Source organism: Ornithodoros turicata, chromosome 3, assembly GCF_037126465.1.
Source record: "Ornithodoros turicata isolate Travis chromosome 3, ASM3712646v1, whole genome shotgun sequence".
Taxonomy (NCBI): domain Eukaryota; kingdom Metazoa; phylum Arthropoda; class Arachnida; order Ixodida; family Argasidae; genus Ornithodoros; species Ornithodoros turicata.
This window is the reverse complement of record NC_088203.1, coordinates 71,412,606-71,438,518: the sequence shown is the minus strand read 5'-3', so window position 1 is coordinate 71,438,518 and position 25,913 is coordinate 71,412,606. Positions and strand designations below refer to the sequence as shown.

The 25,913-nt window shown below is 46.1% G+C and overlaps 1 protein-coding gene and 2 long non-coding RNA genes across 4 annotated transcripts in view; all 3 read right to left on the bottom strand.

The window, feature by feature from the left end:
* Window positions 1–25,913, bottom strand: part of LOC135387292 (uncharacterized) — a 143,044-nt gene that overhangs the window by 13,160 nt on the left and 103,971 nt on the right. For both annotated transcript variants that reach the window (XM_064616559.1, XM_064616558.1), the window contains exons 13-15: window positions 24,476–24,683; window positions 23,157–23,304; window positions 18,540–18,652 (exon numbers count right to left, since the gene is read on the bottom strand). In XM_064616559.1, coding sequence (XP_064472629.1) covers window positions 18,540–18,652; window positions 23,157–23,304; window positions 24,476–24,683 — 469 coding nt within the window. The remainder of the gene's footprint in view (window positions 1–18,539; window positions 18,653–23,156; window positions 23,305–24,475; window positions 24,684–25,913) is intronic.
* On the bottom strand, window positions 647–971 carry LOC135387291 (uncharacterized). The gene is made up of 3 exons (XR_010421020.1): window positions 946–971; window positions 861–887; window positions 647–766 (listed from the first exon to the last, which is right to left on the bottom strand). It is a non-coding gene; the product is annotated as an uncharacterized LOC135387291 (long non-coding RNA).
* Window positions 1,165–1,455, bottom strand: LOC135387290 (uncharacterized). Its single transcript, XR_010421019.1, has 3 exons — window positions 1,416–1,455; window positions 1,282–1,326; window positions 1,165–1,213 (listed from the first exon to the last, which is right to left on the bottom strand). It is a non-coding gene; the product is annotated as an uncharacterized LOC135387290 (long non-coding RNA).

Below are 25,913 nucleotides of genomic sequence, written 5' to 3'. Positions count from 1 at the left end.
GACCAAGGTCAACATGGAAAACAAACATTCTTCAGAGTTTGTGTTGCTTTCATGTTTACATCATGTGTTTACTTCTTGTTGACTTATGGCCCTCAACTTTCTGTAGACATTTGGCTACAGAATAGCTGTGGAATTTTTTGTTGTCTTTCTGTGTACTGTCAACATAATTCTGGTAACACCATCCCGCGTATGATGTGAATACTTTTTGTATACTTCCTGTGACTCCACTCTCTTAGAAATGAACTTCACCGCATAGCACACTCCTGGCCAACCATCATCTCGAATATCGTTATCTGCCTGAAAACGGGAGGTGTACGCCATTTTTGTGACAATTATGAACAGCGTAAGTATCACAAAAAAGCCGTGCGCCTACCGTTTTGAACAAATCAGGTCACATAGCGATTTCATTCGAGGTGATGGTCGGCTAGGAGCATGCTATGCGGTGAAGTTCAGTTTTAAGAGTGCATATGCTCACTTACTCGCAACACGCATAAGATACACGAAATGGAGTACTGCAAAATTATATATGTATCTACTTTATTCCGGAAATGCATACCTTGAAAGTGGTATCCAGTGTCGACACAATCATACAAAACATCCCGCGCACACAGTAGTTACGTATTACATACGTACACATCCTTCGTGCCACATAGTGTCGCGTCGCACAATTGACAGTAAATGATCTGCTGTACTTCTGGCGACCCACGGTGAAACAGCTGGAATTTCGGCGCCAGCGACGTCTCTGAAGCGCTGGAGAGATATGTGTCTGAAATAGAGCGCGCAATCGCAAATTAGTAACGTTCAAACACAAGTGAGTAAAACTGAGTAATACGGTCATAGCAACAACAAAGTTGGTTCACCCAGCTTAGTGTTCAACAAAGTAGAGCCTGCATGAAGGAAAATGAAATTAGCAGAATCAACACCAGCCACGAAGTGTACACTTACCTGACGGGACGCAAGACTGCAGCCGCTGCTCGAAACAAACAAGAAAACGCACAACAGTCATGGTGTGAATACATGTGAAGCTTAATCACACACTTCGATCAAACAGCTTACCCATTACGACGCAAATTCATATCCTCATTTGCTCTCTCATGGTCTGCAACAACGAGAATGAAATTAGCAGAAGCAACACCGGCCACGAACTGATACTTGTACACTTACCTGACGGGACGCATCACTGCAGCCGCTGCTCCGAACAAACAACAAAAATCTACAGCACAATAGTCATGGTGTGAATACATGCGAAGCTTAATCACACACTCCGATCACACAGCTTACCCATTACGACGCAAAATCATATCCTTTTTCTTTCATGGCCAGGCGCTGCTCGAAACAAACAAAAACGTAGAGCACAACAGTCATGGTGTGAATACATGTGAGGCTTAATCACACACTTGGATCACACAGCTTACCCATTACGACGCAAATTGATGTCCTCCTTCGTTCTTTCATGCACTGCAACAACGAGAATGAAATTAACAGAAGCAACACACCGGCCACGAACTGATATTGTACACTTACCTGACGGTACGCAAGACTGCAGCCGCTCCTCCAAACAAACAACAAAAGCCAACAGTTATGGTGTGAATACAAGTGCAGCTTAATCACACACTTCGATCACACAGCTTACCCCATACGACGCAAAATCACGGCCTCTTTTGTTCACAAATGGACGAGCGAGCGCGGAGACCGTTCAAACATGTTGCAACCGTTCAACGACATTCCGATGATGCTAATGGCGATGACTCCTCCGTGACAAGGCGAGGGCGAAGCACGGAGGCGCAGAGTCAAAATGTGGAACAAACTTGTCGCATGCGCATGATCCTCATGTGGTGGTATAAGTATGAAATATATTGCATAATAAACTGAAATATAAATAATACGAGGAAGCGCCTTCCCAAAGCCAACGAAAATGTATTTAGAGCTAAAAGGTGGCAAAGTGTCATTTAAGCTACATTTGATCATAAGTTCAGATTCAAATACCGCTTTGTTTAGTGGAAAGACAGTAACACTGATCTGTCTACCTCCCGGGAGGGGTGTATACCCAACATGTTTTTTTTTTTTACTCACCCTGAAATCGCTAATATTACCCATACAGCCTGTCTCCCAATGAATGGATTCACAAATATGCCTATATACATATATACCGCCCCCCCCCGCCTCCCTTAGGAAATGCTCGGTACCCCCAGAGGTCGTCCTCTGGGACATTACTGGCTGATAATGCAGTAACTAATAATACAAAATCCATCTATAAAATAAAACGGTCGAAATAAATACTCATTACACAGGTGCACAGAAAGTCCACAAAGCATCAACAACGACACCTATGTACATTGTCCACACAAGGTACACATAAGGTATTCAAAAGATTGTCAACATGATGTCAACAGCAATTCCTGTTTACTTGATCAACAAGAAGTCGAAGTCAACACACTGTCAAGACAGGAAACAAGAAGTCCACAAGAAGTCTGCAGAAAGACAAAATGCATTTTCATACGGGTTGACTGTGTATATTCGTGGTTGTTTTAGAGGTGTCTGTCGTTTACTTGTCTAAGCTCGCCTTTTCCCTTCTTTCCTCAGGTGTATTCTCATTACATATATCAACATGTATATACATGCCTTTCTGCACCACTTCCGGTTTGTTGCCAAAACGACATCCGGTTTCGCAGCAAACACGCATTGCGCCAACCACTGTGCCGATTGATACAGTTGTCGCTTCTGATTTGAGGAGAGAGAGGACCGTATACGCCTTCTTATGGCAATTCAAATCAGGAAAGTGAAAGCATGGTGCCTGGTTCCGAGCGTGTTTAGTCAATGAAGGACCGGGATTCTTCGTGGCATTGGAAGTTGTGAGGGGGGGCCTGTATACTGGGTGTTTCAGTTAAATCCCCGGGCTAAATAATTCGCGAACGGGTGCACCAATCAACGAACCTACATTATTTAAATAAAAATTGGAAGGAGTTTCGTAAAAAAGCAGGACGCTGTCGGTATTAAATTGGGTACTACCCCCTTTAAGACCTTCAGTGAACACATTTCAGAGAAAAATCTGCCACCGAAGCGGGTCATTTGTTGCAGTAATTGGTTTCGGTTTATATACTTTTCTCTCGGCTGGTCGCAGTGAAGCGCTGTTCTACTCCCTTATGCACCAATGAATCATGTTCTTACATCAATGAATTACGTCCTTTTGCCTTCACGCGACCAGCCGCAACAAAAGCGTGTAAATCGGAACCAATCAGTAACTGCAACAATTAACAATGTCACTATCACGCAGGCAAGGTATCCAGGCCAGGGTGTCGAACCGAAACGTTTTTCGTTCCGGTTTTCGTTACATCAGAAACGATCCGGTACCGGTTCTGCTCCGGAGCAATAAAATAACGGTTCATACCGGTTTTTAACCGGTTCCGCTTCTGCTGGGAATATTCATCTCCACAAAAAAAAAAAAGGAAAAGAAATCAATGTTACAAAATGTAAACCCGTTTATTCCGCATACATAGTATCTAATATTAATAGACAGCTGTGAAATGTGTAGCTCCTGGTTCCTGTAGGTTACTGTATGTTCAAATGGGCTTTCTCCTTTCTTGAAGCGCATTCTACAAACGGACTTGTTTGTCGTGGTGTCATACGTAAAGTACTTTCTTGCTGGGTTGGAGCGATTGCGTCCCATCCGAATGTCTGTTACTACTGTCTAGCCAGCAAGCACCACCACACGAGTACGACGCAAATCGGGGAACACCTTCACTCACAAACGCGCTCGACGGCTCCGTTTTCTTTTCTTCGTGTCCTGTCCACAAAAGAGTTGCCACTTTGCACGGGCTTGCCCTCGCGTATACGTAAATGTATTCAACTTAGCTGCTGTCAAACAAGCGACGCGCTGCGCGACATTACCGATAAAGAAGCCGTTATGCAGGCCCCTTGGGTCGCTGTTTAGTTGAGGAGAGTTTGGGGGAATCAAATTAAAACGAACACTACTGCACATTGCTAGAGAGAGAGTCACATGTACAGGTCCCGACAAAAGTTTACGGAACACGCGAGCGGTGTATTTTCTCCTCGGTACGACACCCTAGCGGCAAGCGGAAGCTGGCGAAATCAGGCCAGTTCACTGCCTCAGAGGGGTGGACGACTGCGCTCTTAGCGACACACAGCGGTAGTTTCGGTATGATTACTGTTGCATGTGCCCGCGAAGTGTTGTGCTGTTGTGCTCGCCAACAACACGTGATTCAACTATTGTTGAGACAGGGAGCTCGCCGCTATCATCGTGATAACAAGGATGAATCATGGTGGCAACACTTTACGGTGTATTACATTTATTGGAAAGCTCTGATATGTAGACAAGAGAAAGAAAGTGTGAAAGAGACAGAAAGAAAGAGTGAAAGTGTTGCTTTATTATAAACGACGCGTGACGAGCTGATAACCAATTGACGCTGACATTGATAATTGATTGATTGATAAACAACTGACGTTAGTCACGAGTTCTTGATGAGCAGAACAGTTAAATCCAACTCCCTTCGCGGGCACATACAACAGGAATCGTACCGAAACTACCGCTGTGTGTCGCTAAGAGCGCAGTGGTCCACCCTTCTGAGGCAGTGAACTGGCCTGATTTCGCCAGCTTCAGCTTGCCGCTAGGGTGTCGTACCGAGGAAGAAATACGCCGCTCGCGTGTTCCGTAAACTTTTGTCGGGACCTGTACCTCGAAGTCTGTGTGCGTGCGCGAGCGATAAACCATTACAAAGGGAGCCTAACGGTCATACTATACCGACATACATGCCACATGACATGACTTCAGAGCACACGACGTCTGTTTCACTCGCCGCCTATCCGTAGTCCAAACCACCGAAGTTTTTTCTTGGACCGAAAACCGTTAAATATATTTTTCGGTTTCCCTCTTGAGCGAAAAAACTTATACGGTTTCGATTCCGTTCCGGTTCGCACCAGAATAGCGGTTTTTTTTTTCGGTTTTCGGTTCCGGTTCGCTCCGACACCCTGCCAGGCAAAACATTTCGCGCATACGCCCCTGCGTCTATACCGCTATTCCGCTACTCCCAGTTCTTGCAATATGTGGACAGTATGGAAGGACTGACTGAAGATTTGTGCACAACACAGGCAGATAGGCAGAAGCCTGTCTATTTGAGGTATGGACCGTATGGAGGTATGAGAGCAGACACTTACAAAAGATGGTGCCATCCCTTTCCATGGCGACGGAGCCCTAACTCTGCATCCCATATCATTCGGTTCCATTTCTTAGCGACAATAAATAGGGGCACTCGGTTAGAACAGAATAGGAAAGACGAGGTCGCAACTTTCAACCACTTTACTAAAATGAGACCAAAAAATACAAACCTATCTTTCACACCCTCCCCCTCTTCTTCCAAACCTGAGCGCCGCATACCGCTTCAACCGCCAAACAAAGACGATACCGCCAATCATGAAAGATAACACCCTTCAGAACACCCGTCCGGAGTTGATAAGGAGTTGCTGTTTCTCTGTCAGGGTCGCCGTCGCAGCACTGACGCACTTATCTTTAAGTTGCATTATCGTTTTTGTCTCTAACACATGCCGCACATGAACGTCTTTAGATCTGTACAAGACTTTTGTCTGGCTGTACTGGGGTTGGCACCGGCAATAAATGACGTGGCCTGCAAGCCGAGATCCCTCTTCATCTTTCTTGTCCACCTTGTTTCGATGCTCTCGGATCCGGTCATTCAAACACCTAGAGGTTTCTCCTACATACTGTCGACCGCATGACGTTGGTATGGAGTACACTACACCCGCGCAACACTCCACGAATCTGTTCCTGTGTTTTACCCCGCAAGTCGGTCTGGCATCCTCTGCCGCGACCCATCCCGGCAATGAACTCAGTTTGCTCCTAACAGTGGGCACAACCTTGATCCCTTGTTTTTGAGCCACTGGGTACGCACGCACCAGTCGGTGCGTTGCTCCATGCACATACGGGATCACCACCGTCTTCTCGGGCCGCTCCTCCCGACCTGTACCGGAGCCCCTTGAGCCCTTCAGAAGACGCCTGACCACTCCTCTGGTAAAATCGATCGGGTACCCTGCTCGCGAAAGTCTTAGCAGCTGCTCCCTCAGGCTTGCCTCGACTCGATGTTGACAACTCTTGACAACGCATGCCCTCACCAAGCTGTTTACGATGCCCATCTTCACCATCTTCGTGTGGTTCGAATTGAAGGGGAGTAACGGTTTTTCCGTCCTCTGACCGTACATCCAGCACAGGTGTCGGGCTTCTCTAATCAGCCTCAAGTACAAGAACTGCAATGTGTCCCTCGCGGGTTCCTCCAGGGTAAATTTTAACCCGAACTCGTTGGTCTGGAACAGCCGCAACACAGGGACCCAGTCCACTTCCCCCGCCGACACCAGAAGGTAATCGTCCACGTACCTACAAATTCGTAGCATGTTGGGTGCAGCCCTTTGCAGTCTTCCCTGAAGTTGCCTATCGAATATTTGCCTATCGAATCCTATTTGCTACGAATTTGTAGGTACGAGCGCTCAGAACACCCCATGCACTTCTGACTAGAATTCCACATCTATGTGGACCCCATATGCTATGATCAAGAACCGGGGATTTTGGAAACAGCATTATGCTGTACTTCTTGTTTGTTTCGTTCTTCGTGACTTTTGAGATGAAAGGACAGTTTCATCGCCAGGGTCGATACATGCGTTCTTTGAACTTCACGTGGTGGGCATATGATATCGCAGTACCGTACTGTCCGGCGATTTCATCGATCGTCTATTCGTCGACGCGATGTTATCGAACGCCATTTCATGGAGCATAGTTGAACTCAACGCATCACCATGTACGTGTTTAGTAAGCAGAAAAATGTTCGCGTTTCTGCGCAATAACATTAATATCTGGCAGATGAAGCTGAACAGTGTCATAACGGTGTTTCTGTCCATTGCTATGATCTAGGATACAACACAAATTACTTTCACCACATAGCACGCTCCTAGCCAAGCAATATGTACACTCTTAAAAATGAACTTCACCGCATAGCACGCTCCTAGCCAACCATTATCTTGAATGATATCGTTATCGGCTCTGATTTGTTGAAAACGGGAGGTGTACGCCTTTTTTGTGACAATTATGAACCGCATACGTGTCACAAAAAAGGCGTACGCCCCCGTTTTCAACAAATCAGAGCAGATAACGCTATCATTCGGGATGATAGCTGGCTAGGAGCGTGCTATGCGGTGAAGTTCATTTTTAAGAGTGTACGTGTATAAAGGCACAAAATGGGCTCCTCCTCCGGTTTCCAACAAATCAGGGGCGAGAACGTTGCCATTTGTTGGCTACGAGCCCTAGATCGTAGCAATGGACAGAACACCGTTATGACACTGTTCAACTGAATCTCTTTTGACGCTCACTTCTGTGTGGCGGACAACGGCGAGCCGATACTGTCATCATTCCTTGGAATACCATACCCTTATGAAAATAAGTTTGGCCTGGCCATGGACGTCATTTAGACATGTTATTTCCCCTATGGCCTCTGTTTGGACTTTTCCTTTTTTTGGACAAAGTGCCATACATCGCCCATAGACGACGTCCTTCCTGCCTACAGCCTTCCCCTCCATAGAACAACCTCCAAAGATTGTCCATAGACCACATATAGACTTCTTATTACTTGCAGTCAATCGAACATTATCAAAAGTTCTCGAGAAATTACCTATTCTTATCAGTATTGTGAATGAACAGTAACAAATATTAACAATGATGCACCTGCCAGTCAGTTGATCATGTGAGTTTTGTAGTTTCACAGTAGGATTGATACAGCTTATATCGACAGGGGTTATAGCCCGACAAGTCCTGTGATGTCGCTCGGAGGCGAAAATTCACAAATCTGCGCAGTAATTTTTTATGAAATTAGAATGCCATTTAAATTATTGCTTGTGTTGTCGTATAGAATTTGCTTAAAATCTGCCACACTTGGCATGAGATTCCTGCAATTCGCTAAAAGAACGTAGCAAGAGTGCCAAGAATTAGATCTCGCAAGTTCTGTGATGGTTCTGGGACTTGTGTCTCTTATAGGTGAACGTTAATTATCGTCGGACAACTGTCAATATCATGCTGCTTTTGAGGACAGCACCATCATTCGGAACTCCGTTTGCGCAAACCTTGCAAAAATTCATTGATCTGTGTGGTAATTTTGCATGAAATTAGAACGCCAATTAAATTGTTGCTAGTCTTGCCATAGAATCTGCTTAAAATCTGCCACACTTGGCATGAGATTCCTGCAATTCGCTAAAAGAACGTAGCAAGAGTGCCAAGAATTAGATCTCGCAAGTTCTGTGATGGTTCTGGGATTTGTGTCTCTTATAGGTGAACGTTAATTATTGTCGGACAACTGTCATCATGCTGCTTTCGAGGCCAGCACCATCATTCGGCACTCCGTTTGCACAAACCTTGCAAAAATTCGTTGACCTGTTTCGTAATTTTGCATGAAATTAGAACGCCAATTAAATTGTTCCTAGAATTTTCACAAAACTGTGCACTTTAGAAGTTGTGTTTGCATAAACTGACATCAGAATGAACCAAGACTGCACACCAGGCTTTAGAGAAATTCTGCTATCAATGAATGACAATGTTATATTTCAGCATGACAAAAAGGCACTGAACATCATAGTCTAAGAAGATACCTTACATATAAAAAGAGCATGGAAAAATACACATTTCTAGTCAAAGCAGTAACTGTACAAAACTATGTGAAAATAAATTCCCACTCACGAAAGTGCTCACAATGCACCACAACTGATAGCTTCAGTGAAAATGGTATGTGATGAAAATCCCAGAATAACTCCTTCAGATTCCTTCGATAACAAGGTTCTGATGAAGTGCACACATGTAAAACTTGCCGTCAATGTAAAAAAACATGCATTTTTGTAGTCCCAAGTGGGGGACCGACACTACATCACCAACAGCCTCTACCTCTAATAATGTGTCAACAGTAAGCTCATTATTAAGTGATGACAGTACATTGCGAACAACTCTAAATGGTTTGATGCTCAAGCTCACAGACTGTTTACACTCGCAATGGTGAACATGTGTAGAATCATTGCACGACGCTAATATTCAGTTTATGAAGAGGTACGGTCTCTCCTAGAAGTACGTGCATAAGCTGAACAAATTTCATCCAGTTGTTAAAATACCTGCGTGGTAAGATGCCCTTCAAAACAAATGGAGAATAAAACAACAGGAAATTTCTCCATTCAGTGGCTTTCCAGTACTTCCACTGTGCTACTGAACGTGCAAGGCGAGGTATTTCCCAGACAGACTTCAGCCTTTGCAGCCTGAAGTCTACCTCGGAACCCTTATCACCAATATGGTATGCACACTTCCCCTTACGAGTAAACCACATGCACGCTGTTGATCGGACGAAGCCCAAACAGACGGCATGCATATAGTCCACTACAAAGGATGATGTTATACTGAAAAACGACAACAAGAACAACACAGTGTTCCCCTTAACTCCTGAACTAGGGGAGTTTGATAGAGCTGCATTGTTTGCATGTTCCTTGATGCTTGCATCAGTACGAAGCACAGGAAGCTCCTCCTCCACTGGGTAAGCCCTCGCATGACTATTCCCAGACTGCACAGTCTCGCCCTCATGTTCACACCAGGTGCAACCATGGTGACCATTAAATTGCATCATGTTCAATATCTGACACCTTGCAACGCTATCAACTGTACAAGGCCCTGGAAACACTTTGGTACACCTTTCCCTGCCTGACTGTGTTACCCACTTAAATCCACCAGCAGACAATTCATTTACTGTACTTACAAAGGGCTTCAAAAAGCAGTTCATGTTTGGCTTAGTTGACCCGAACCACAACCCAGCAAGCACAATCTCCTGCACCCTTAAATGATGGGGCAGCTCATTCACCTGGAGCAGTAACGGCCATATGCTAAAGTGTGAAGACTCAAATACGGGTACGCCGTCAGTGTTCCAGGTGAACGAAATATCCCCATCACTCATGGGAAGCCTTCGATATGCAGGGCTTTCGGTAATGTCCCCAACATCATATGACGGTGCAGCACGTTTTGTCAAGGATAGCTCGTGCTTTTGAAGAATACCCTTTAGCTGTGCAATGAAATCTAGGGTCACAAAGTAATGACCACTGTCAAGGAGGTCATTCCTTGCATAGCTACTGCAACAACCTGGGCAATTAAGTTCTTCTGTGGTGGAGTCATTTGGAGAAGGTTCCAGGTAGTCTGTACACTTTGGGCAGTAGTAGTGGGAGCTCAGAGTGCTGTTTACGTCGGGAAAATGTTTATGAAACAGGTATTTTGTCGCAGGAAAGTTGGTCACAGCTGGGAGATGTGCCTCGATAAGCTTCAGGAGACTGTCAGTCGCTTCCTTTGAGCTATGGTACTTGAGTGTGTGTGCCATGATGAGGAGCAGACAATCACCAAGAGTGAGATGGGAGCCTTGGAAAAGTGGTTCATCCTGAAACATACAGAAAAGCAGTTGAGGGGAAAACAACAAATTTGTTTTAAAAAAGTTAAAAGTTTTAAAAAGAAAAGTTAAAAGATCAGGGAGCATGATTACACACTCTGGAGAAAGTCATGCCTCATTTAGATATCACATATCCTTAACTCAAGTCTACGTGGGCTATGTTGGGTTAAACTTATGTGCACGCGTGCCGATTTTGACCGCTTTAAACTTACCTCGCCGGTACAGGGCGAAATTTTCAACTGTGGAACTTCGGTCAAGAGCAGCATAATTGTAAATTGGATAATCATGAGCACTTACAAGTCCTTCTTTATCCAAAGGTGAAGAGCTGGTATAGTTGACGGCAGGGCGTTCTGTTTGCACTTCATCATCTCTGTCGTCTGATGATGATGATAATTCTGAATCTGAATGATAGTCGTGTGCTGTGACATCATCGTCTGAAAATCCGCAAGGATCCGTATGAAGGTCTTGAACTACCGGTTCGTCGCAAAGGTCGCTCTCTTCACCATCGGAATCGTCTGTATCGAGGAAGTGCTGCAGTTCTTGCAATGAGGCGTTCAGGTACGACGCAGCAATGCCACTGTGGGCTCCAGTGCTTAAGGGGATCTCGTTTAGTCCAGCACAACGTGAGTGGTCACGCAATGCAGTGGCTTTTTCGTTGTTGTCGGTGTTGTGCGGAGACGTCACACGCTGTCTATCGCCGGAAATCAGCCTGTATCTTGATCTCTCTGGCACTGGTGTCGCGGGATCAACGATATGCTTGAAATACCTCTTTTGAGGTGCCATTGCTGTTAACGACTGCGTTACATCAATTATTTTTACATCCCGGACCCACCAGATTAGGGAATAGGGAGCACAGTCAACAACCCAACACACAACAGGCTGACGGTGGCGATTGCGATCGTTTGTCCATATCGCATATCGCCACAGAGACAGAATACATGGCGCTTATATTACAAATTTCACCAGAAATACGACAAATATACGCATTAAACAAACATGTTCGACTGATGCTCTTCACGTCAGTGAGTTCATTAAAAAAGTAGAAGACTGAACATGACGAGTGTGGCGCTGCGATAGCAGCACCAGCTGACGAAGGAGGTGGGGGTGGCATGGCGGCCAGCATAAATTGTGTTTTGCGCGTACAGCTTCTCTTTTTCATCCCTAGTCGCAGAAGAAAATGTACGTTCTCGTAAAGTGGCCAGCTTACTCCCAATTTGATGTCTACTCAGTAGATAAAATTGTGGATGTCGACGTCGGGCTGAGGCTTGCTAACGACCCCAGCTACAGTGCGAAATCGGAAGTTATTGGTGCAGTGGGACAAAGAAGCAGAGCCGGCGGAAGCAGTTGTAGTCGATGTCGGTAAGTAATTTGTACCTTGGACGCGTTTACGTTCTCAGAGTTGTTCAGGTGCAGGTTGTGCAGGTGTTAAAAATATGACGAAAGCAGGTGGAACTAACGACACGTTGGGAGCACATGTGGTCGCTTGTGTCAGCACTACTGTGTCAATCCTTTATGCAGTGTAGCTTTGTTATGCTTATTTCGAAGCGTTCTAGTGTAGATGGAGGACATAATATGCATCTAACGTAACATCCGTGTATAACTTGTATTTCCAGGTTCGGCGGTTGCAATGGAGAAAAAGCGGTCGCGATTGGTGAAAGCAATGAACCTTTTGGAAGGATTATGCGACGTGAATGTGAGTTTCCAGTTTTTGCGGACTGTCTTTATTGCAGCGCAATTTCTGCACTTGTTGAAACTTCTGTCGTCGCATACAGTGTGTCGTTTTTATTGGAAACAGCACATCACGACGCCAGCGATAAAAGAAATCTGGAGCCTATCTTTACGCTACTTGAGTAAGAAACAGGTGCTACTAATTACGTACCACGTGTTTCATACTCAAGCAGCGGGAAGGTTGGCATCGTTTTGCCTTTATTGCTCTGTTCGCGATGCGTAGTGTTTCCAATAAAAAAAAAACGCCCTATATTTTCACTGCCTACGTTGTTTCCTACATTTGCCTACGTTCTTTTTTCCCCCCTGCGTTGTAGCCGTAGTTGCTTCGCGACGTAAACCCCGAATTATTGAATTATTTTCCCCTACATTCATATTTCATGCCTATGCTGCGCCTTGTAGGTTCTTATTTTCATGGTGTGCATTACCTCTTCGATAGGGTGCAGCGTGCTCTTTGTGCGGGAACTTGGAAAGAAAAATCATCGAGCTCAAGGAAGAAAACGAGCACCTTCGGCGTAAGGTTGCTAAAGCGAAAAGAAAATGCGGTAAGTGCTGTCTAGTCGAGACCTCTCGGAAAGTGTCGTGAAATGCTTTACTTTCCTGTGCAGACATGAAGGCCATGGTGACACAAATGAGCCAGGTGGTAGAGGCTGCATCACAGCAGCACACCAGTGCCATTGTGACTTCTCCAAAGGTAGGGTACCTTGACCATCATATGAAGCGATTGGTGGTATTCATTTTTGTTAATCACTGGTTTGTCGACATGACACTGTGATAGATTGACATTGGCCTGGGAGTGCTGGTGGATGAAGTGATTCTGCACCGTGCAGCTGCGATGTCCGGCAACTGCCCCAAACGGTATGTTTACTGCACCAGCGTGGCTGGGTTTTTGTTCTTCAATATCCATCGTGTCTTATGTGCCATGCATTTATTTGCTAGGTATGCCCGAGCTTTGATGAGGGCAATATTCAGCCAAGAGGAACTCTGCAGTGGGACACTCACAGGCAACAGTTGCAATGCAAAGCGTGAGCTGGCACGAAGACCTCCACTGGATCAGATCCGGGTGTCTGCTGTGCTGGGTACGTTGTCGAAATTCAAGTTTGATAACTCAATGTAGAAGTCACATATTTTCTTTGTGCTTCTGTGGGTGAGCTAGTTGACCGTGATAGCTTGTTGGCAGTCTTCAAGTGCCTTGTGTATGATAATACATAATCAAGGAGGGGAACCCGAGACAGGGATGAAGAGACGACACAACAAATTCTCAAACACAGCAAAAATTTTAATGTACCGATGCCCTATATATCCAAAAACCTCCGGAGAGGGGTCTCTTTTGGATATATAGGGCATCGGTACATTAAAATTTTTGCTGTGTTTGAGAATTTGTTGTGTCGTCTCTTCATCCCTGTCTCAGGTTCACCTCCTTGATCATGAAGCAGCTTGTCAGCGCCCTGTCTCTTCTATCGATAATACATAATGTTTGTGCCAGAAGTCTGCAGAACACGGGAATTGTGTATTTGAACCCTCCTGGCAACATGGACGAACCCAATTTATCAGACTCCTTGCGTTGATTTATTCAAAGGGCGTTCCCAAAAGGACACCTGGGGCTGTTTTCTGGTCAAACTAAGAGACTGTCTTACTTTCCGCGTTGCCGCTGATAACCAATGATGTAGCATTTGACACTGGGAACACTCGGTGACTCTTCATGCACCCCAGGACATGTGCAAATTGCGTTCATATCTCTTTGCAACGAGTAAAACGAAGATGCGCTGGCTACGTTTGTGATGACTGCCCACTGCGCTCCAAGGACAACGGCCCGTGCAGGAAGCCAGCGGGGATGGTACGTGCAGTCCATGAACGGCGATTAGGACCAGCCTAGTGTGCTGTAGTATTTGGTGCGTGCTTACTGCGACGGGCAGCTCGTGTGGAAATAAGGAAGTGGTCAAAACGAGAAGCTGGGTCGGTGCTATTATGGGGCCGGGGTGAGCGACTACGTGCTGTTCCATCAACGTGTGAAGATCACGGAATCAGCTAAGAAAGAAACTGCACGAAACGAATGTGGACACAATTCTGGGATAAGGACAAGCCCGGACTGCGGCCTCATCTTTTTAAGGGTGCCTTTATCGGAAAGCTGGGACCGACTGCGAAAGTCTCGGCACTGTTAAACAAACAGGACAAAACAAATGTGGAAACAATCTCCCGGCGGGGGCAAGCCGGGTCTGCTGCCTGTTTCTTCTTTAGCCGATTCCGTGATATTCACATATTGATGTAACTGCATGTCGTCCCTCACACAGGCTCCGTAGTAGCACCGACCCAGCTTCTCGTTTCGACCACTTCCTTCTTTTCACACGAGTTGTCTGTCACGCTCAGCGCCAAATACTGCGGCACACTGCAGCCAGTCCGAAGCACCGATCATTGACTATGCGTACCAGCCCCGCCGGCCCCCTGCACAGGCTGTCGTCCTTGGAGCACAGCGTGCAGTTATCGCAAACGTAGCCAGTGCATCTTCGTTTTACTCGTTGCAAAGAGATATGAACACAATCTGCACATATCCTGGGGACCGTGATGAGTCATCGCGTGCAGAGAGCTTGCTGCGTCAAACACTGCATCATTGGTTATCAACGGAATTTCCTAAAGTAAGTCAGTCTCTTTGTTTGACCAGAATATGGCCCCAGGATGGCTTGAACAATTTACGTACACTATTCCCATGTTCAGCAGACTTTTGGCACAGGGGTCTCAGCCACACTTAGGAGTATCGTGGGGGCATGACTTGCCTAACGGATGCTATCAGTCTCTCAGTTCTGTCTGTCATATATGGCCGTGGTGCTGGCAGGCAGGTAGACTCACCTGCCGTTGCTACGAAATCTTTGTTGCTGATGTTTTGATCAATGCATGACAGGGCGTAGTCTTTTATGACAGCAACGTTTTGTCGGGATCGAGGAGGTAGTGAAACGGGCGCTTACGGTGTCATGCATTGTATATCGCTTGCTAAAAGTATTCTTTCCCGATAAGACGTCGATGTTGTAAAACATTATGCACTGATTTAAACATCGCCAGCAGAGAGTTAACAGCAACAGCAGGTGTTTCTACCTGCCCTGGCGTACAAGCAAGACTGTGCACTGGCCGGGCCTGCACACATGATTTTGATGCAAATTTGTCACTAATTGTTGGTGTAGGCATTCGCATTGTGTACCTGAAATACACGGTCAGGTGCATCGTCTTATTTACACCTGTGTACTTACAGGGCATGTCAGCAAGAAGTTTGCACCTGTGGAGATCCAACTCGTCAAAAGCAGCCTGGCCACTATGTTGGCCAAGATGAAGAAACAGCAGCTAGCAGAATAAATTTTTTAGTATATTTAACACTTGCTTCATCCCTCATCCGCATGCTCACACGCTGGTAAACACCATCCATGAGGTTGCTCAACTGCAATGGCAACATTATGGCTAGTCTATTGGAAGACAAAAGGGGCAGATGGGGACATGTTGATAGGAATGCCATAGACAACAAAAAGCCGGTGTATAGCAAGTTAATGGCAAATGTCCATAGTTAGTCTATGGAAAGTTGTCTATAGTTAGTCTGTGGCATGTTGTCTATAGTTTGTTGCTGCCAATCTCTTATTGCCAGTCCAAATAATGGAAAAAGGAAAGTCTGTAGACAAGCAATGGATAGGCTATGCAACCAATAGACGATTTGTCTATAGCCCGACTATAGGACGACAATAAATTTTTTCATAAGGGTATATACATGCCTCTCTGCACCGCTTCCGGTTTGTCGCCAAAACGACATCCGGTTTCGCAGCAAACCCGCTCTGTGCCAACCACTGTGTCGATTGATACGGGTTATCGCGTCTGATTTGAGGAGAGAGAGTGCAGTCTGCGCCTTTTTATGGCAATTCAAATTGCCACAAAGAGACGTATGCCTTCAATTTGGAGGGTGACTGCCCCGTGGATGGTGTCCTAAAATTTTAGGTTCAGTACTGCTAAAATGCGTCGACAAACCAATCAACTGAGACTGAGACTCATTGTATGAGGTTTTTACCTGTGAGATGCGAAAACTAAGGCTTCCCGAGAACGATACTAAATAATGATTGGATTCGTCAGCATACGCCAACAAAAACCAACGCTGCACTTTTGGTCATAGCCAACACGTGTGAACACTGGTGATTTGACAGCACTGACGCTCAGTGTGACGCGCCTAGTTTTGTAAACGAAGCTATTTCGAGTATGCCCAAGCAGTACAATGTACGTAAAGTCGAGTGCATTAGGGGTGGACGGTATGTGTCTTATCGATGTTCCTTAGTTTCACGAGCCTGTTCAAGGCCTTCCACCTACCCGTCCACCCCTATTGCACCCGACTTTCAGTACATTTTGCTGCTTGGGTTTCTTGATGGACGCCACTCGTCTCAAAAATATAATAAAACATGTGAGGTTTGCAGCCAGTACATTCCAATGTTCGGCTTTGCGATACCTGCACCAATCAAACATGTAGTTTGGTTGACCCTACGCCCATATATTGCGTGGATCGAACGGAGAGGTTCGAAACCACGGTACTGTGATGCAGACGGCTTCCTTTCGAACATCCAATGCGCGATATCCTGCGTACTTACCTGGTACAGCTGTTATTTAACCGAAACGCGGATATCGTTCTGGGACATCCCACAGATATCACATGTATGTCCAGATATTCAGGGACCGGATCGCACGCTATCGCCGCGCGGTCGTACGCGCAAAACACAAGCAGAACTTTGCGCATTACGGAGAACCACCATGCTGTCCTGTTCGTGTGTAGTATAGGTAACAAGCTTGCCGCAAGCGACCGCTTCAGGCCCTGCGCTCCTCATCTATACCCTATGAATAGCTGAAAAGAAACCGAAGGCAACCGCATTTTTGTCACTTTTGCTTTGTCCATCCATGTCCATCCATGCTTTTATCAACCAGTCACCCTTCTCTAGTACATAGGCTGGTACTACTCAGTGTGCACACAACAGTGTTGCGTGCTCCAGCATATATGCGAGCGACATCGACGCCGCAAGCTCGCTCGTGTGCTGAATACGAATCCTGTGTAGCAAACACGTTCAAAGCCTACAGCGTAGAATATATTAGGAACGCAAAGTGGACGTATGGTGGAATTTACAGGAAAATTCCGTGTTCATGATCCCATTTTACATTACAGGGCATATTTATGCTGTTTATAGAGCATAAGTGTCTGCATATTTCGGCAACTTTTACAGCATCTTTTTCCTAACCATAGTTGTGAGATATGCATATCATTTCATGCATTGTGGTGCAAAAATATTGCAGTACATTCATGCATCCGAAAATTCGCCATTTTTATTGGTGGCTGAAAACTGCTTGTCATGATAAGCTTCAGTGCTTCGACGGCGATCAACTGTCCCTCCACATCCCTCTGCATATCGAGTTCATGTGGTCTGTACAAATATCTCATCGCGTCATGAAATATTCCGTGATTACGGGAATAATTTCAAAGGAAGGAGATTGTGCACCTATTGTGCAGTTTGCAATTAAAGTAGGGTCTCAGCAGCAGCAGTTTGCAGGTTCCATTGATGTTTTACGCCGATTCGAAGGGAAAACATTCCTTCGTCCCGTTCCCGCATTTTTTGTGGAATCAACGCGGTGCAAGGGAAGCTCAGATTTCTCTGTGAAGCGTAGGAATACACGCCTCGCTGGGGCGCATCTGTATAGCAGCGGAAGCTTTCGCTAATACAGCCATTCAACAAGACAACAGGCAACAGAATCATACGGGTCAACTTCTCTCAGTAACAATGCAGTCAGTCGGCCGTACCCGAGAACCTCTTGAAACGCTAGTTAATCGGTAAGGTGGCGGCTCGCCGTTGTCGGCCTCAACTCTAACGACACGTATTGGCATTTCGTCATTACGACGTATCCATGTGTCATTTTGATATGAATCATTACGCACATTATACACACACTTCACAATCAGCGCGTATCGCGATATAGCGCGCAGTTGTTAAGGCTCGGTTACACTGTTGCGTTTACAGTTGCGCATGCGTGTTACGTCCGGTGGCAGCGAATCATTGCAATGGCGTATCCTTCAGAGTGGAACAAAGGTACACGTTAGACCGCTGTGCTGTAAACGCAGTAATATGCCTACTTCCAAAGCCCATTGAGACCCAGCAACACCCACTGCTTTAGAGCCCTTTTAACATTACATTATCATTGTGTGAGCGGAGAGCATGAATGGGTTTTCTTTGCAAACAGGGAGAACTCGAATGCATCTGCAACAAATAAAATGTTTCGGACAAAATAACAAGCGAAACGGCGGTCCCTGATTCGATTAATTGCGTTCGATGAGACGCTCACCGCAAAAGCCGTGAGAGTGTGCCGTGAACTGCGTGGTCTCCACTGGCAGTGCCCGGTTCCGCAACCACTCCGATGACGGGTCCTCTCACTGCGTGGATCATCTTTTGCACACCCTGAAAGTTACCAAAGACTCATTAGCTTCTATTCATAAAAATGTGGAGAACATACACATACAGACGATTCTATAACACGAGGTAACGAAGATGAATAGACCACTGGCTTCCTGACGTAGACAGCGTAACTGCCACAACCTACTAGATAATGTCGACCATGTCGTAATCGGTAACCACTATGAGGAGCCCGTCCGCACGATCTGCTAGGAGCAGTGGTTCACCCAGAACTTCGTCCATGAGGGAGTGCTGGTCTCCACAAGGGGGGTGTATTTACTACTTTTGACCGGAGCACGGCAAAATGACTCATGATTGTGATAACTCATGATCGCGGATCGCCGATTGCGTGAGTCGCAGTTGCGTTTTCACACCGCGTTGCAGCACCTCTGCGATCACGTTGGCATGGTAACGCGGAGGGCCGCCATTATTATGATCGCACTCACGCTGCACTGAAATGTCGTGAGTTCACTTAGTGCACTCACGATGACGCGGTCTCATGGCGGTACTAACGGGAACCGCTATGTACCGCTTCGAATAAAATTGTTCGCTTCAACGCCATATCACGTGAGTCAGCGATCATTGTCGTTGCGAAGTCACTGTCTGTCTGACGTTGACTTTCAAATTACTGCTGCACATTAGTACTTGCTTTCTGAACCGATTTCCGTTAGGGAAGCTTTTCCCTGCCAGAGACAAGAGATCATGCTGTAATATTAACAGACAGGGTATACCTGTGTTTCTGTATTGCAGTCATGCACGCCGCTTACACGCGCACATTTCAAACATTTATTTCATTTTTGAATTTCCGGCAGGTTCGCGTGCGTATCCACAACGATTTCCTCAAACGGTTCATGCTACCCGTGTATTTGGATTTAATTTCATCTCGACAACAACAAGAAATTTCGTTTGTTCATTTGATCCTTTTGGAGTGAGCCTCAAATGCCATGCTACGCGTGTGCGCTAATTCTAGGATTTCTGCAGTTTTTGACACGTTAGGCGTGTAAAACCGGCGCGCGAGGGTTCTGATCTGTGATTACTTAGCCCGGCCACCAGCTGTCGCTAGCTTTTGAAGGCATTTTAAATTGGAAGAGTGATGGTGGAAAGGATGCTCTCTCATTACGGCATATATTTACATATTTTAGCTTCCGAGTGACACACGCTTATAACATTGACATTAGTGCAGTGGCATAAGCACTAATGTACTGCCCCCCAAAATGAACGAGGAGGATTCTTCCACCCAGTGTGAAGCCTCATGAAACACTTCCTGAACTGTTTTTCTGGCTATGCAACTGCACCATTATGACGTAATTGTCATTGTTGTCTATAATTAAATATATGGAAAAAAAAGTGTTGACAACACATGTCTTATGGTCATCAAACAAGAGCATATGCCGTTCTGTTCAGCTGTTTTTACATTTCAGGTTTTACATTGTAGGAGGCAGCGAGTGGGGGAAAAGATCATGGTCATTTGTCATGTGACTCCTGGTGTGGAGTAACCTAACTCCCTTGTGGAGTAACCTTCTCAGAACGTACCCAAACAGTTTGCTCACAGAACCAATGAGTAGTGTACAACAGTGGCAGATACAACAGATACAAATATCTCAAAATATTTTTCACGAGGGGTGCATAAAACTGCCACAGTATTGTTTGCATGAACCATTGTGTGTGACACAAGCCGTGGGGGCACACCGCCTCAGACACACTATGGGAAGCATAAAGTAGCGATTGCTAACATGGTGGATGCTTTTTTTGTGTGTGTGTGTGTGTGTGTTTGTGTGTGTGTGTGTGTGTTTCGTGATGAAACATCTTCGGCCGGAATGAGACACTTGGGGATTAAAGGATTTTAGGCCGTAATGAGTCTTTCTGTCGTCATGAAATGTTAGCGGTGCAGACGTAAGCAGGACTGTCCTATGTACACAGTGAACGCACTGCTCTAGGCTCTAGCCAGTAAACCATTAACCTCCCAGGGATATTCAAACTAAGTATAACTGTATAAGTAGCATTTCGCGATATTCGCGAGTGCTCCTTTCTTTTTTTTTTTGCAAATTTAAAGTTCTGCCAAATACTCGAACCAATGACAGAAAAATACGCCAAGGAAATATGTACTAAGTTTGACCAATAACGCTGAGGCAACTTATGTAAGCGGTTTCTTACGCTATTGCATGCACTGCGTTGCCTTACAAAACGTTCATTTCTTATACGCCGCAACTGTCCAGCCTTCACAAATCCCGCGCGGACGTCGGCATCCCGTGATTTCACTTCATTGTAATCCTAGATCATTCAGCAAGCGTGTATGGGTTTAAGCACGCTGCCACACTGATCAGCATTTGTAAAAGTTTCTGCATCACTAGCTATAGAGTGCCAACTCGTCCCTGCTCGATATGGTGACCCTGATGGAGGGGCGACGCATCTTGGTACCGCGAACTTTAGGGGGCGTTCACACGGGCCGATTTTCAGCACCAACTCAGACCAACTCGAAGCAACGTCTTTGGACCAACTTCAACACGGTACCGTCTGCACGTTCACACGTACCAACTCGTTAGCTCCGCCCACAACCAACCTTACGGCAATCGGGGTGTATGGGTTCAAGTCCAACCGCTGGTGACTTTTTTTTTTAACTGTCATTAATCAAAACGAAGTCATTTTTTTTTTCGCTAGAAGGTCACCAGTATCTAAAAAAATGCATGTTGATATGTTTATATGGCGCTAGCAACAAAAAAAAAATTAAAAAGTATCATGTACCCCTGTAGGATTTGAACCCATGCCAGGCAGTACGACAGGAACGAAATCGCTTGACGCCCTCGAGGGTCACGTGGCAATGCTCCTCGCGTTGATTGGTTAGACCACCACCAACTCTCCGAAGTTATCGCTCGGCGACCGATTCCCACCAACTCGAGTTGGTCATGGTCGGTGATGTCGGCCGACCGTGCGAGTTGGTGCGAGTTGGTGCAGAAAGTTGGCCCGTGTGAACGCCCGCTTAGGTTCCGCGAACAATTGCCTGATCCTAGCTCCTCAAAAATCCGCGAATTATTGAGCCCGCGTATTTAACCACTTATACATTACGTCATACCTACATCTGGGCGATACCCTCAAGGTAACTTTGCACTTTAGCCAGGCAGATATGTCCACAAGATATTCTACGGAGGACATGCGATGGGTCATCATGTACTCGTACTATACCGCCCTGTTCTTTTCTTCTTTGTTTGAGGCAAACATATGTAACAGAAGATTTTAAAGCGTTTCAGTGGTGTTTGGGGAGGGGGGCAAAACACAGTGTACATCGATCCTCTCGCAAGCATGTTACTTTTATGAGAAGATGATGACTCCAGTTCAGTTCTAGTCAACGTCTTTTATATGGGGTTTGCATGTGCCAAATAATAGCAAGCGAAAATAGATATTTGAGATATTTTCATCTTTCCGTGCTGCTGTCTGGCAAAATATTTGCAGGAGGAAACCTGTCGCGTTTAACGCTCCAATAATGATATAACAATGGTACAGACGGCATTTCCTTGACGATAAAAGCGGTGAAAGAGACGAACACAGACGACACAACATAGAGCACTGTTCGTCTCTTTTAGCGCTTTTATCGTCAAGGAAACGTACCAACAAGCCCAAATGGATGTTTTAGTGTACAGACGGCAGCCTCAACACTGTACCCGAGATGCAAGGATGCAGAGCGTGCACGACTTTGCTGATGACCGGGTTAACTGCGAGGACGTATTCTTGTCACCGTTGCAAACGGCGGCAGCGGGTGTTGTCTTACGCCCCCCCCCCTAATCGTGCCCCCTCAAATTTGTACTGCAGTATCTGTTCCATCCAGACAACCGTGAAAAGGTACTGAGGGATGCCCATGATGTCCTAACCCGGAGCGCCGTACAGTTGGCAATGCAAAGGCTCATGGGGTACAGCGTTGTATACTTGCGGGTACGCAATAAGTCCAGGAAATGGAGCACTCTTTGGAATAATAACTTCTATTCACAAGCTTTCGCGCAGAACCTGCACTTCATCTGTTCAAGTGTAGGTGGTGAGTTATAGGGACCGGTAGATAAGCCGCAAAGTGCCAGTGAGAAAAGGCATTGCAAATAAGCCACGGCTAATACGCGTGAAATTACACTACGTGGGATCAGCAGCAGACAGAGCCGCAAGGCCGGATTTAAGGGGGGAGCGGGGGGGCTACTGTCCCCCCCCCATGACAGACCCTTAAATCTGCCCCTGCACAACCGTGCTGCGCATGTAAGCACGCTGCACCATATTTTCACGTTACCGTGCGCGAAATAAAACAGCGCGTTGAAGAGCACATTCCGAATATTAATGGTATACAAATGATTTCCATCCGCCGCGTGAAGTTTGCAGCGGTCTATGTAATTCAAAATATATGGCAGCGTGGGTGGGAAAAGTACAGAAGCGAGCCATGGCCTTCATTAGCAGGGCCCTGGAGCATGAGTAACTCACGATATTCCACAAATACAGGCGCGACATGTGTACATACATTCATTACACAGCAACTCACATTGAGAACGCTCACTATCGCGTCGGCCCTGCTGCTCCACACTTTGCCAACTTCAGCGTCTAAGACGCCGCTCAAACTGGCACCCATTTTTGAGATGGAAACTTGAACCTTAGGACGCTTCAAGTGAGTAGCCGTGTCCTCAACTTTCCTGCAAGAGTATCACAGGTTAAACAAAACGAGGCTAGTGTCTCTGCTTGCTTAAGATCCAAATTTATTCTGTTACACGAGTGGTATTCCCTTGGTATGGGCGCAGTTGCAATTTGGGAAAACCACGGAGCCGCGTGCGACATTCTTCCACTCTCTCCGCATGTACCGTGCGTTTTGCAGTTGACCCCGTACGGCTCCCCCATTACATTCTAAAAACATAACTTCACCGCATAGCACGTAGTGCGCCAATCATTGTCGCGAACGATAGGGTTATCGCTTTTGATTCGAGGAGAAAGGGGGGGGGGCATACGCTTTTTTTTTTTTTTTTTGCAATGACCATATATCCAAATTGCCCCAAAAAAGCGTACGCACCCTCTCTCTTCGAATCAGAAGTGATAACCCCTGTCATTCGTGGCAATGGTTGGCGCACAGCGTGCTATGTGGGGAAGCTCTGTTTTTAGAGTGTAGAACGATGTATAGGGAAGGGAAGCCAGTTACGTTCCTTTTGGACCGCTTTAGATATGGCTTCCTTGCTGTTGATAATTATGCGTATGATGAGGATGGTTCCCAGTATAGGAAGTCGAACTACAGTAAACTTTGATGCGTTCGCCACACAGTACGTTCCTAGCCAGCTATCGTCCCGCGTAACGTCGTTCCCTCCCTTGATTTGTTGAAAACGGGAGGCGTATCCCTTTTGTGGCACATATGCAGACGCGCTTGGCTATAATGGTTGGCCTTGAGCGTGCTATTCTCAAAGTAAATAGCAAGCTGAAAGCCAAGCATTGTACAGAGTGATACCCTGTCACTCTGGATTCGTGGAAAGCGTAGGGCGTACGCCTTTTTGTGATAATTAAGATTTCAGCATAAGTGTCACAAAAGGCGTACTCCTCCGGTCTTCAACGAATCAGGGGAGAGAACGATGTCACTCGGGCTGATGGCTGGCTATGTGCTAAGCGTGCTATATGGTAAAATTCGTTTTTAAGAGTGTAGGACAACGTGGTTAAACTGGGATTTCCCCGAGACAATAAGTACTATGTGCTACGTGTTCAGTATGTTTTTAGTGTAATTTAATCACGATCGACAGCTACGACTGGTATGAAACACCTGTATGAACATAAACGCGTGGGACAGGGAACAACATGGAACTGAAGCGCAACAAATAGTAAACTCACTCATAGTGAAGGTCGATGCCGAGCTTCGTTTTTGAGGCCACTATTTGTCGTCTCAGTGCCTCGAACGTGCGTTGAGCTCTTCCCGCGTACCTCATTTCTGTTAAACTTGTGCGCATAATGACGAAGGTGATGCCACATAGTTTAACATCTGGTGGGAATCTGCTGAGGAGCTCGGAGATACTGCACACAAGTATGTGACTGGGAAATGCTGGAAAAGGGCATTAAAGAAATTAAACTAAAATCATAGCTATAACACGTGCACTACCTGCCCATGGTGCTATGGAAACAGAAGGACCGAAAAGCGAGTGGTCACATAGAGAAGTTCTTACGCTTACGCAGCTGTTTGTTAGCGTCACAAGATTGATAATTGAACAAACATATCACTGCCATGGAAGCATTGCCGGATCGACGGAACTTTTTCGGGGAGGGTAGGCGAGAAAACATAACGGTCTACTGCGGTATTCCACATGATACGCCACGGTATACTGAGAAAAGCCGATTCAGTTGCTCTGGCAGTGTTCTCGATCGTGACGCACGAGAGTCATCGTACGTCGTGGACCCTATCGCCTCGCATGTATAGAGAGGAGCGTAGGTGCGAGTCGACTATCGACCACCTCTAGTGTTGGATCCTTAGATTAAAATTTTAGAATGTGGTGCGTGTATTTCAGTATGGGTCTCATGTCCACGGAGACGACATCACGAAAACCGCGCTGTGCCATACTTGCCCAACAAAGGTTGCTCGAAAAAATACAGCCTTTATAACGCGATGAAGAATACGCATCAGATATATAGATAGCAAACGGAGCGGCGCCTGCGAGTAGTCATAGCGTTGCGTCACGTTTTCAGAACTTTTGTGTCAGTGCGTATTCAAAAAAGAGGCAGGGGGTAAGGTATGCCTCCTGTATCCGCCAGTGCATGAAATGGATTAATTCGACCAGCTTAATGGTGTAACGGCCACTGGTTGATGTGCAAAGACGTTAGCGTCACGCCTCCTCCGGATGAACCCATGCCGCCTTCACGATTCACTGTGGGCCACTATGCCATTCGCCTGCCCACCTATTGACCGTACTCCCCAGGACATCGCAAAAATTATCGACATTCTCAGTTCGAGAACGATGGCAACAAAAACAGCAGCAGCTACTCACAGCTGAATAGCGAGGTCTGGGATAGTCGTAAGTCACTTTCCCCGACACACGAAAAACCATCTCGTAGGCCGCTCTCAAATTTTCGATGTTGTTTGTTCGAAGGAATTGTTCCTGCATAGGCTTCCGTCCAACGTCCAGATAATATTGGTCAGGGCTTCGACCTTCCCACGACATGAGCTGACTGCCCACGCACACCCTATATGCCACAGCTAACCATGGACGCCCTCCTTGCTACTCTTGCTGCACTTCAGTCGACTGGTTCCGACCTTACTCGAGATGGACCGCCATCTACA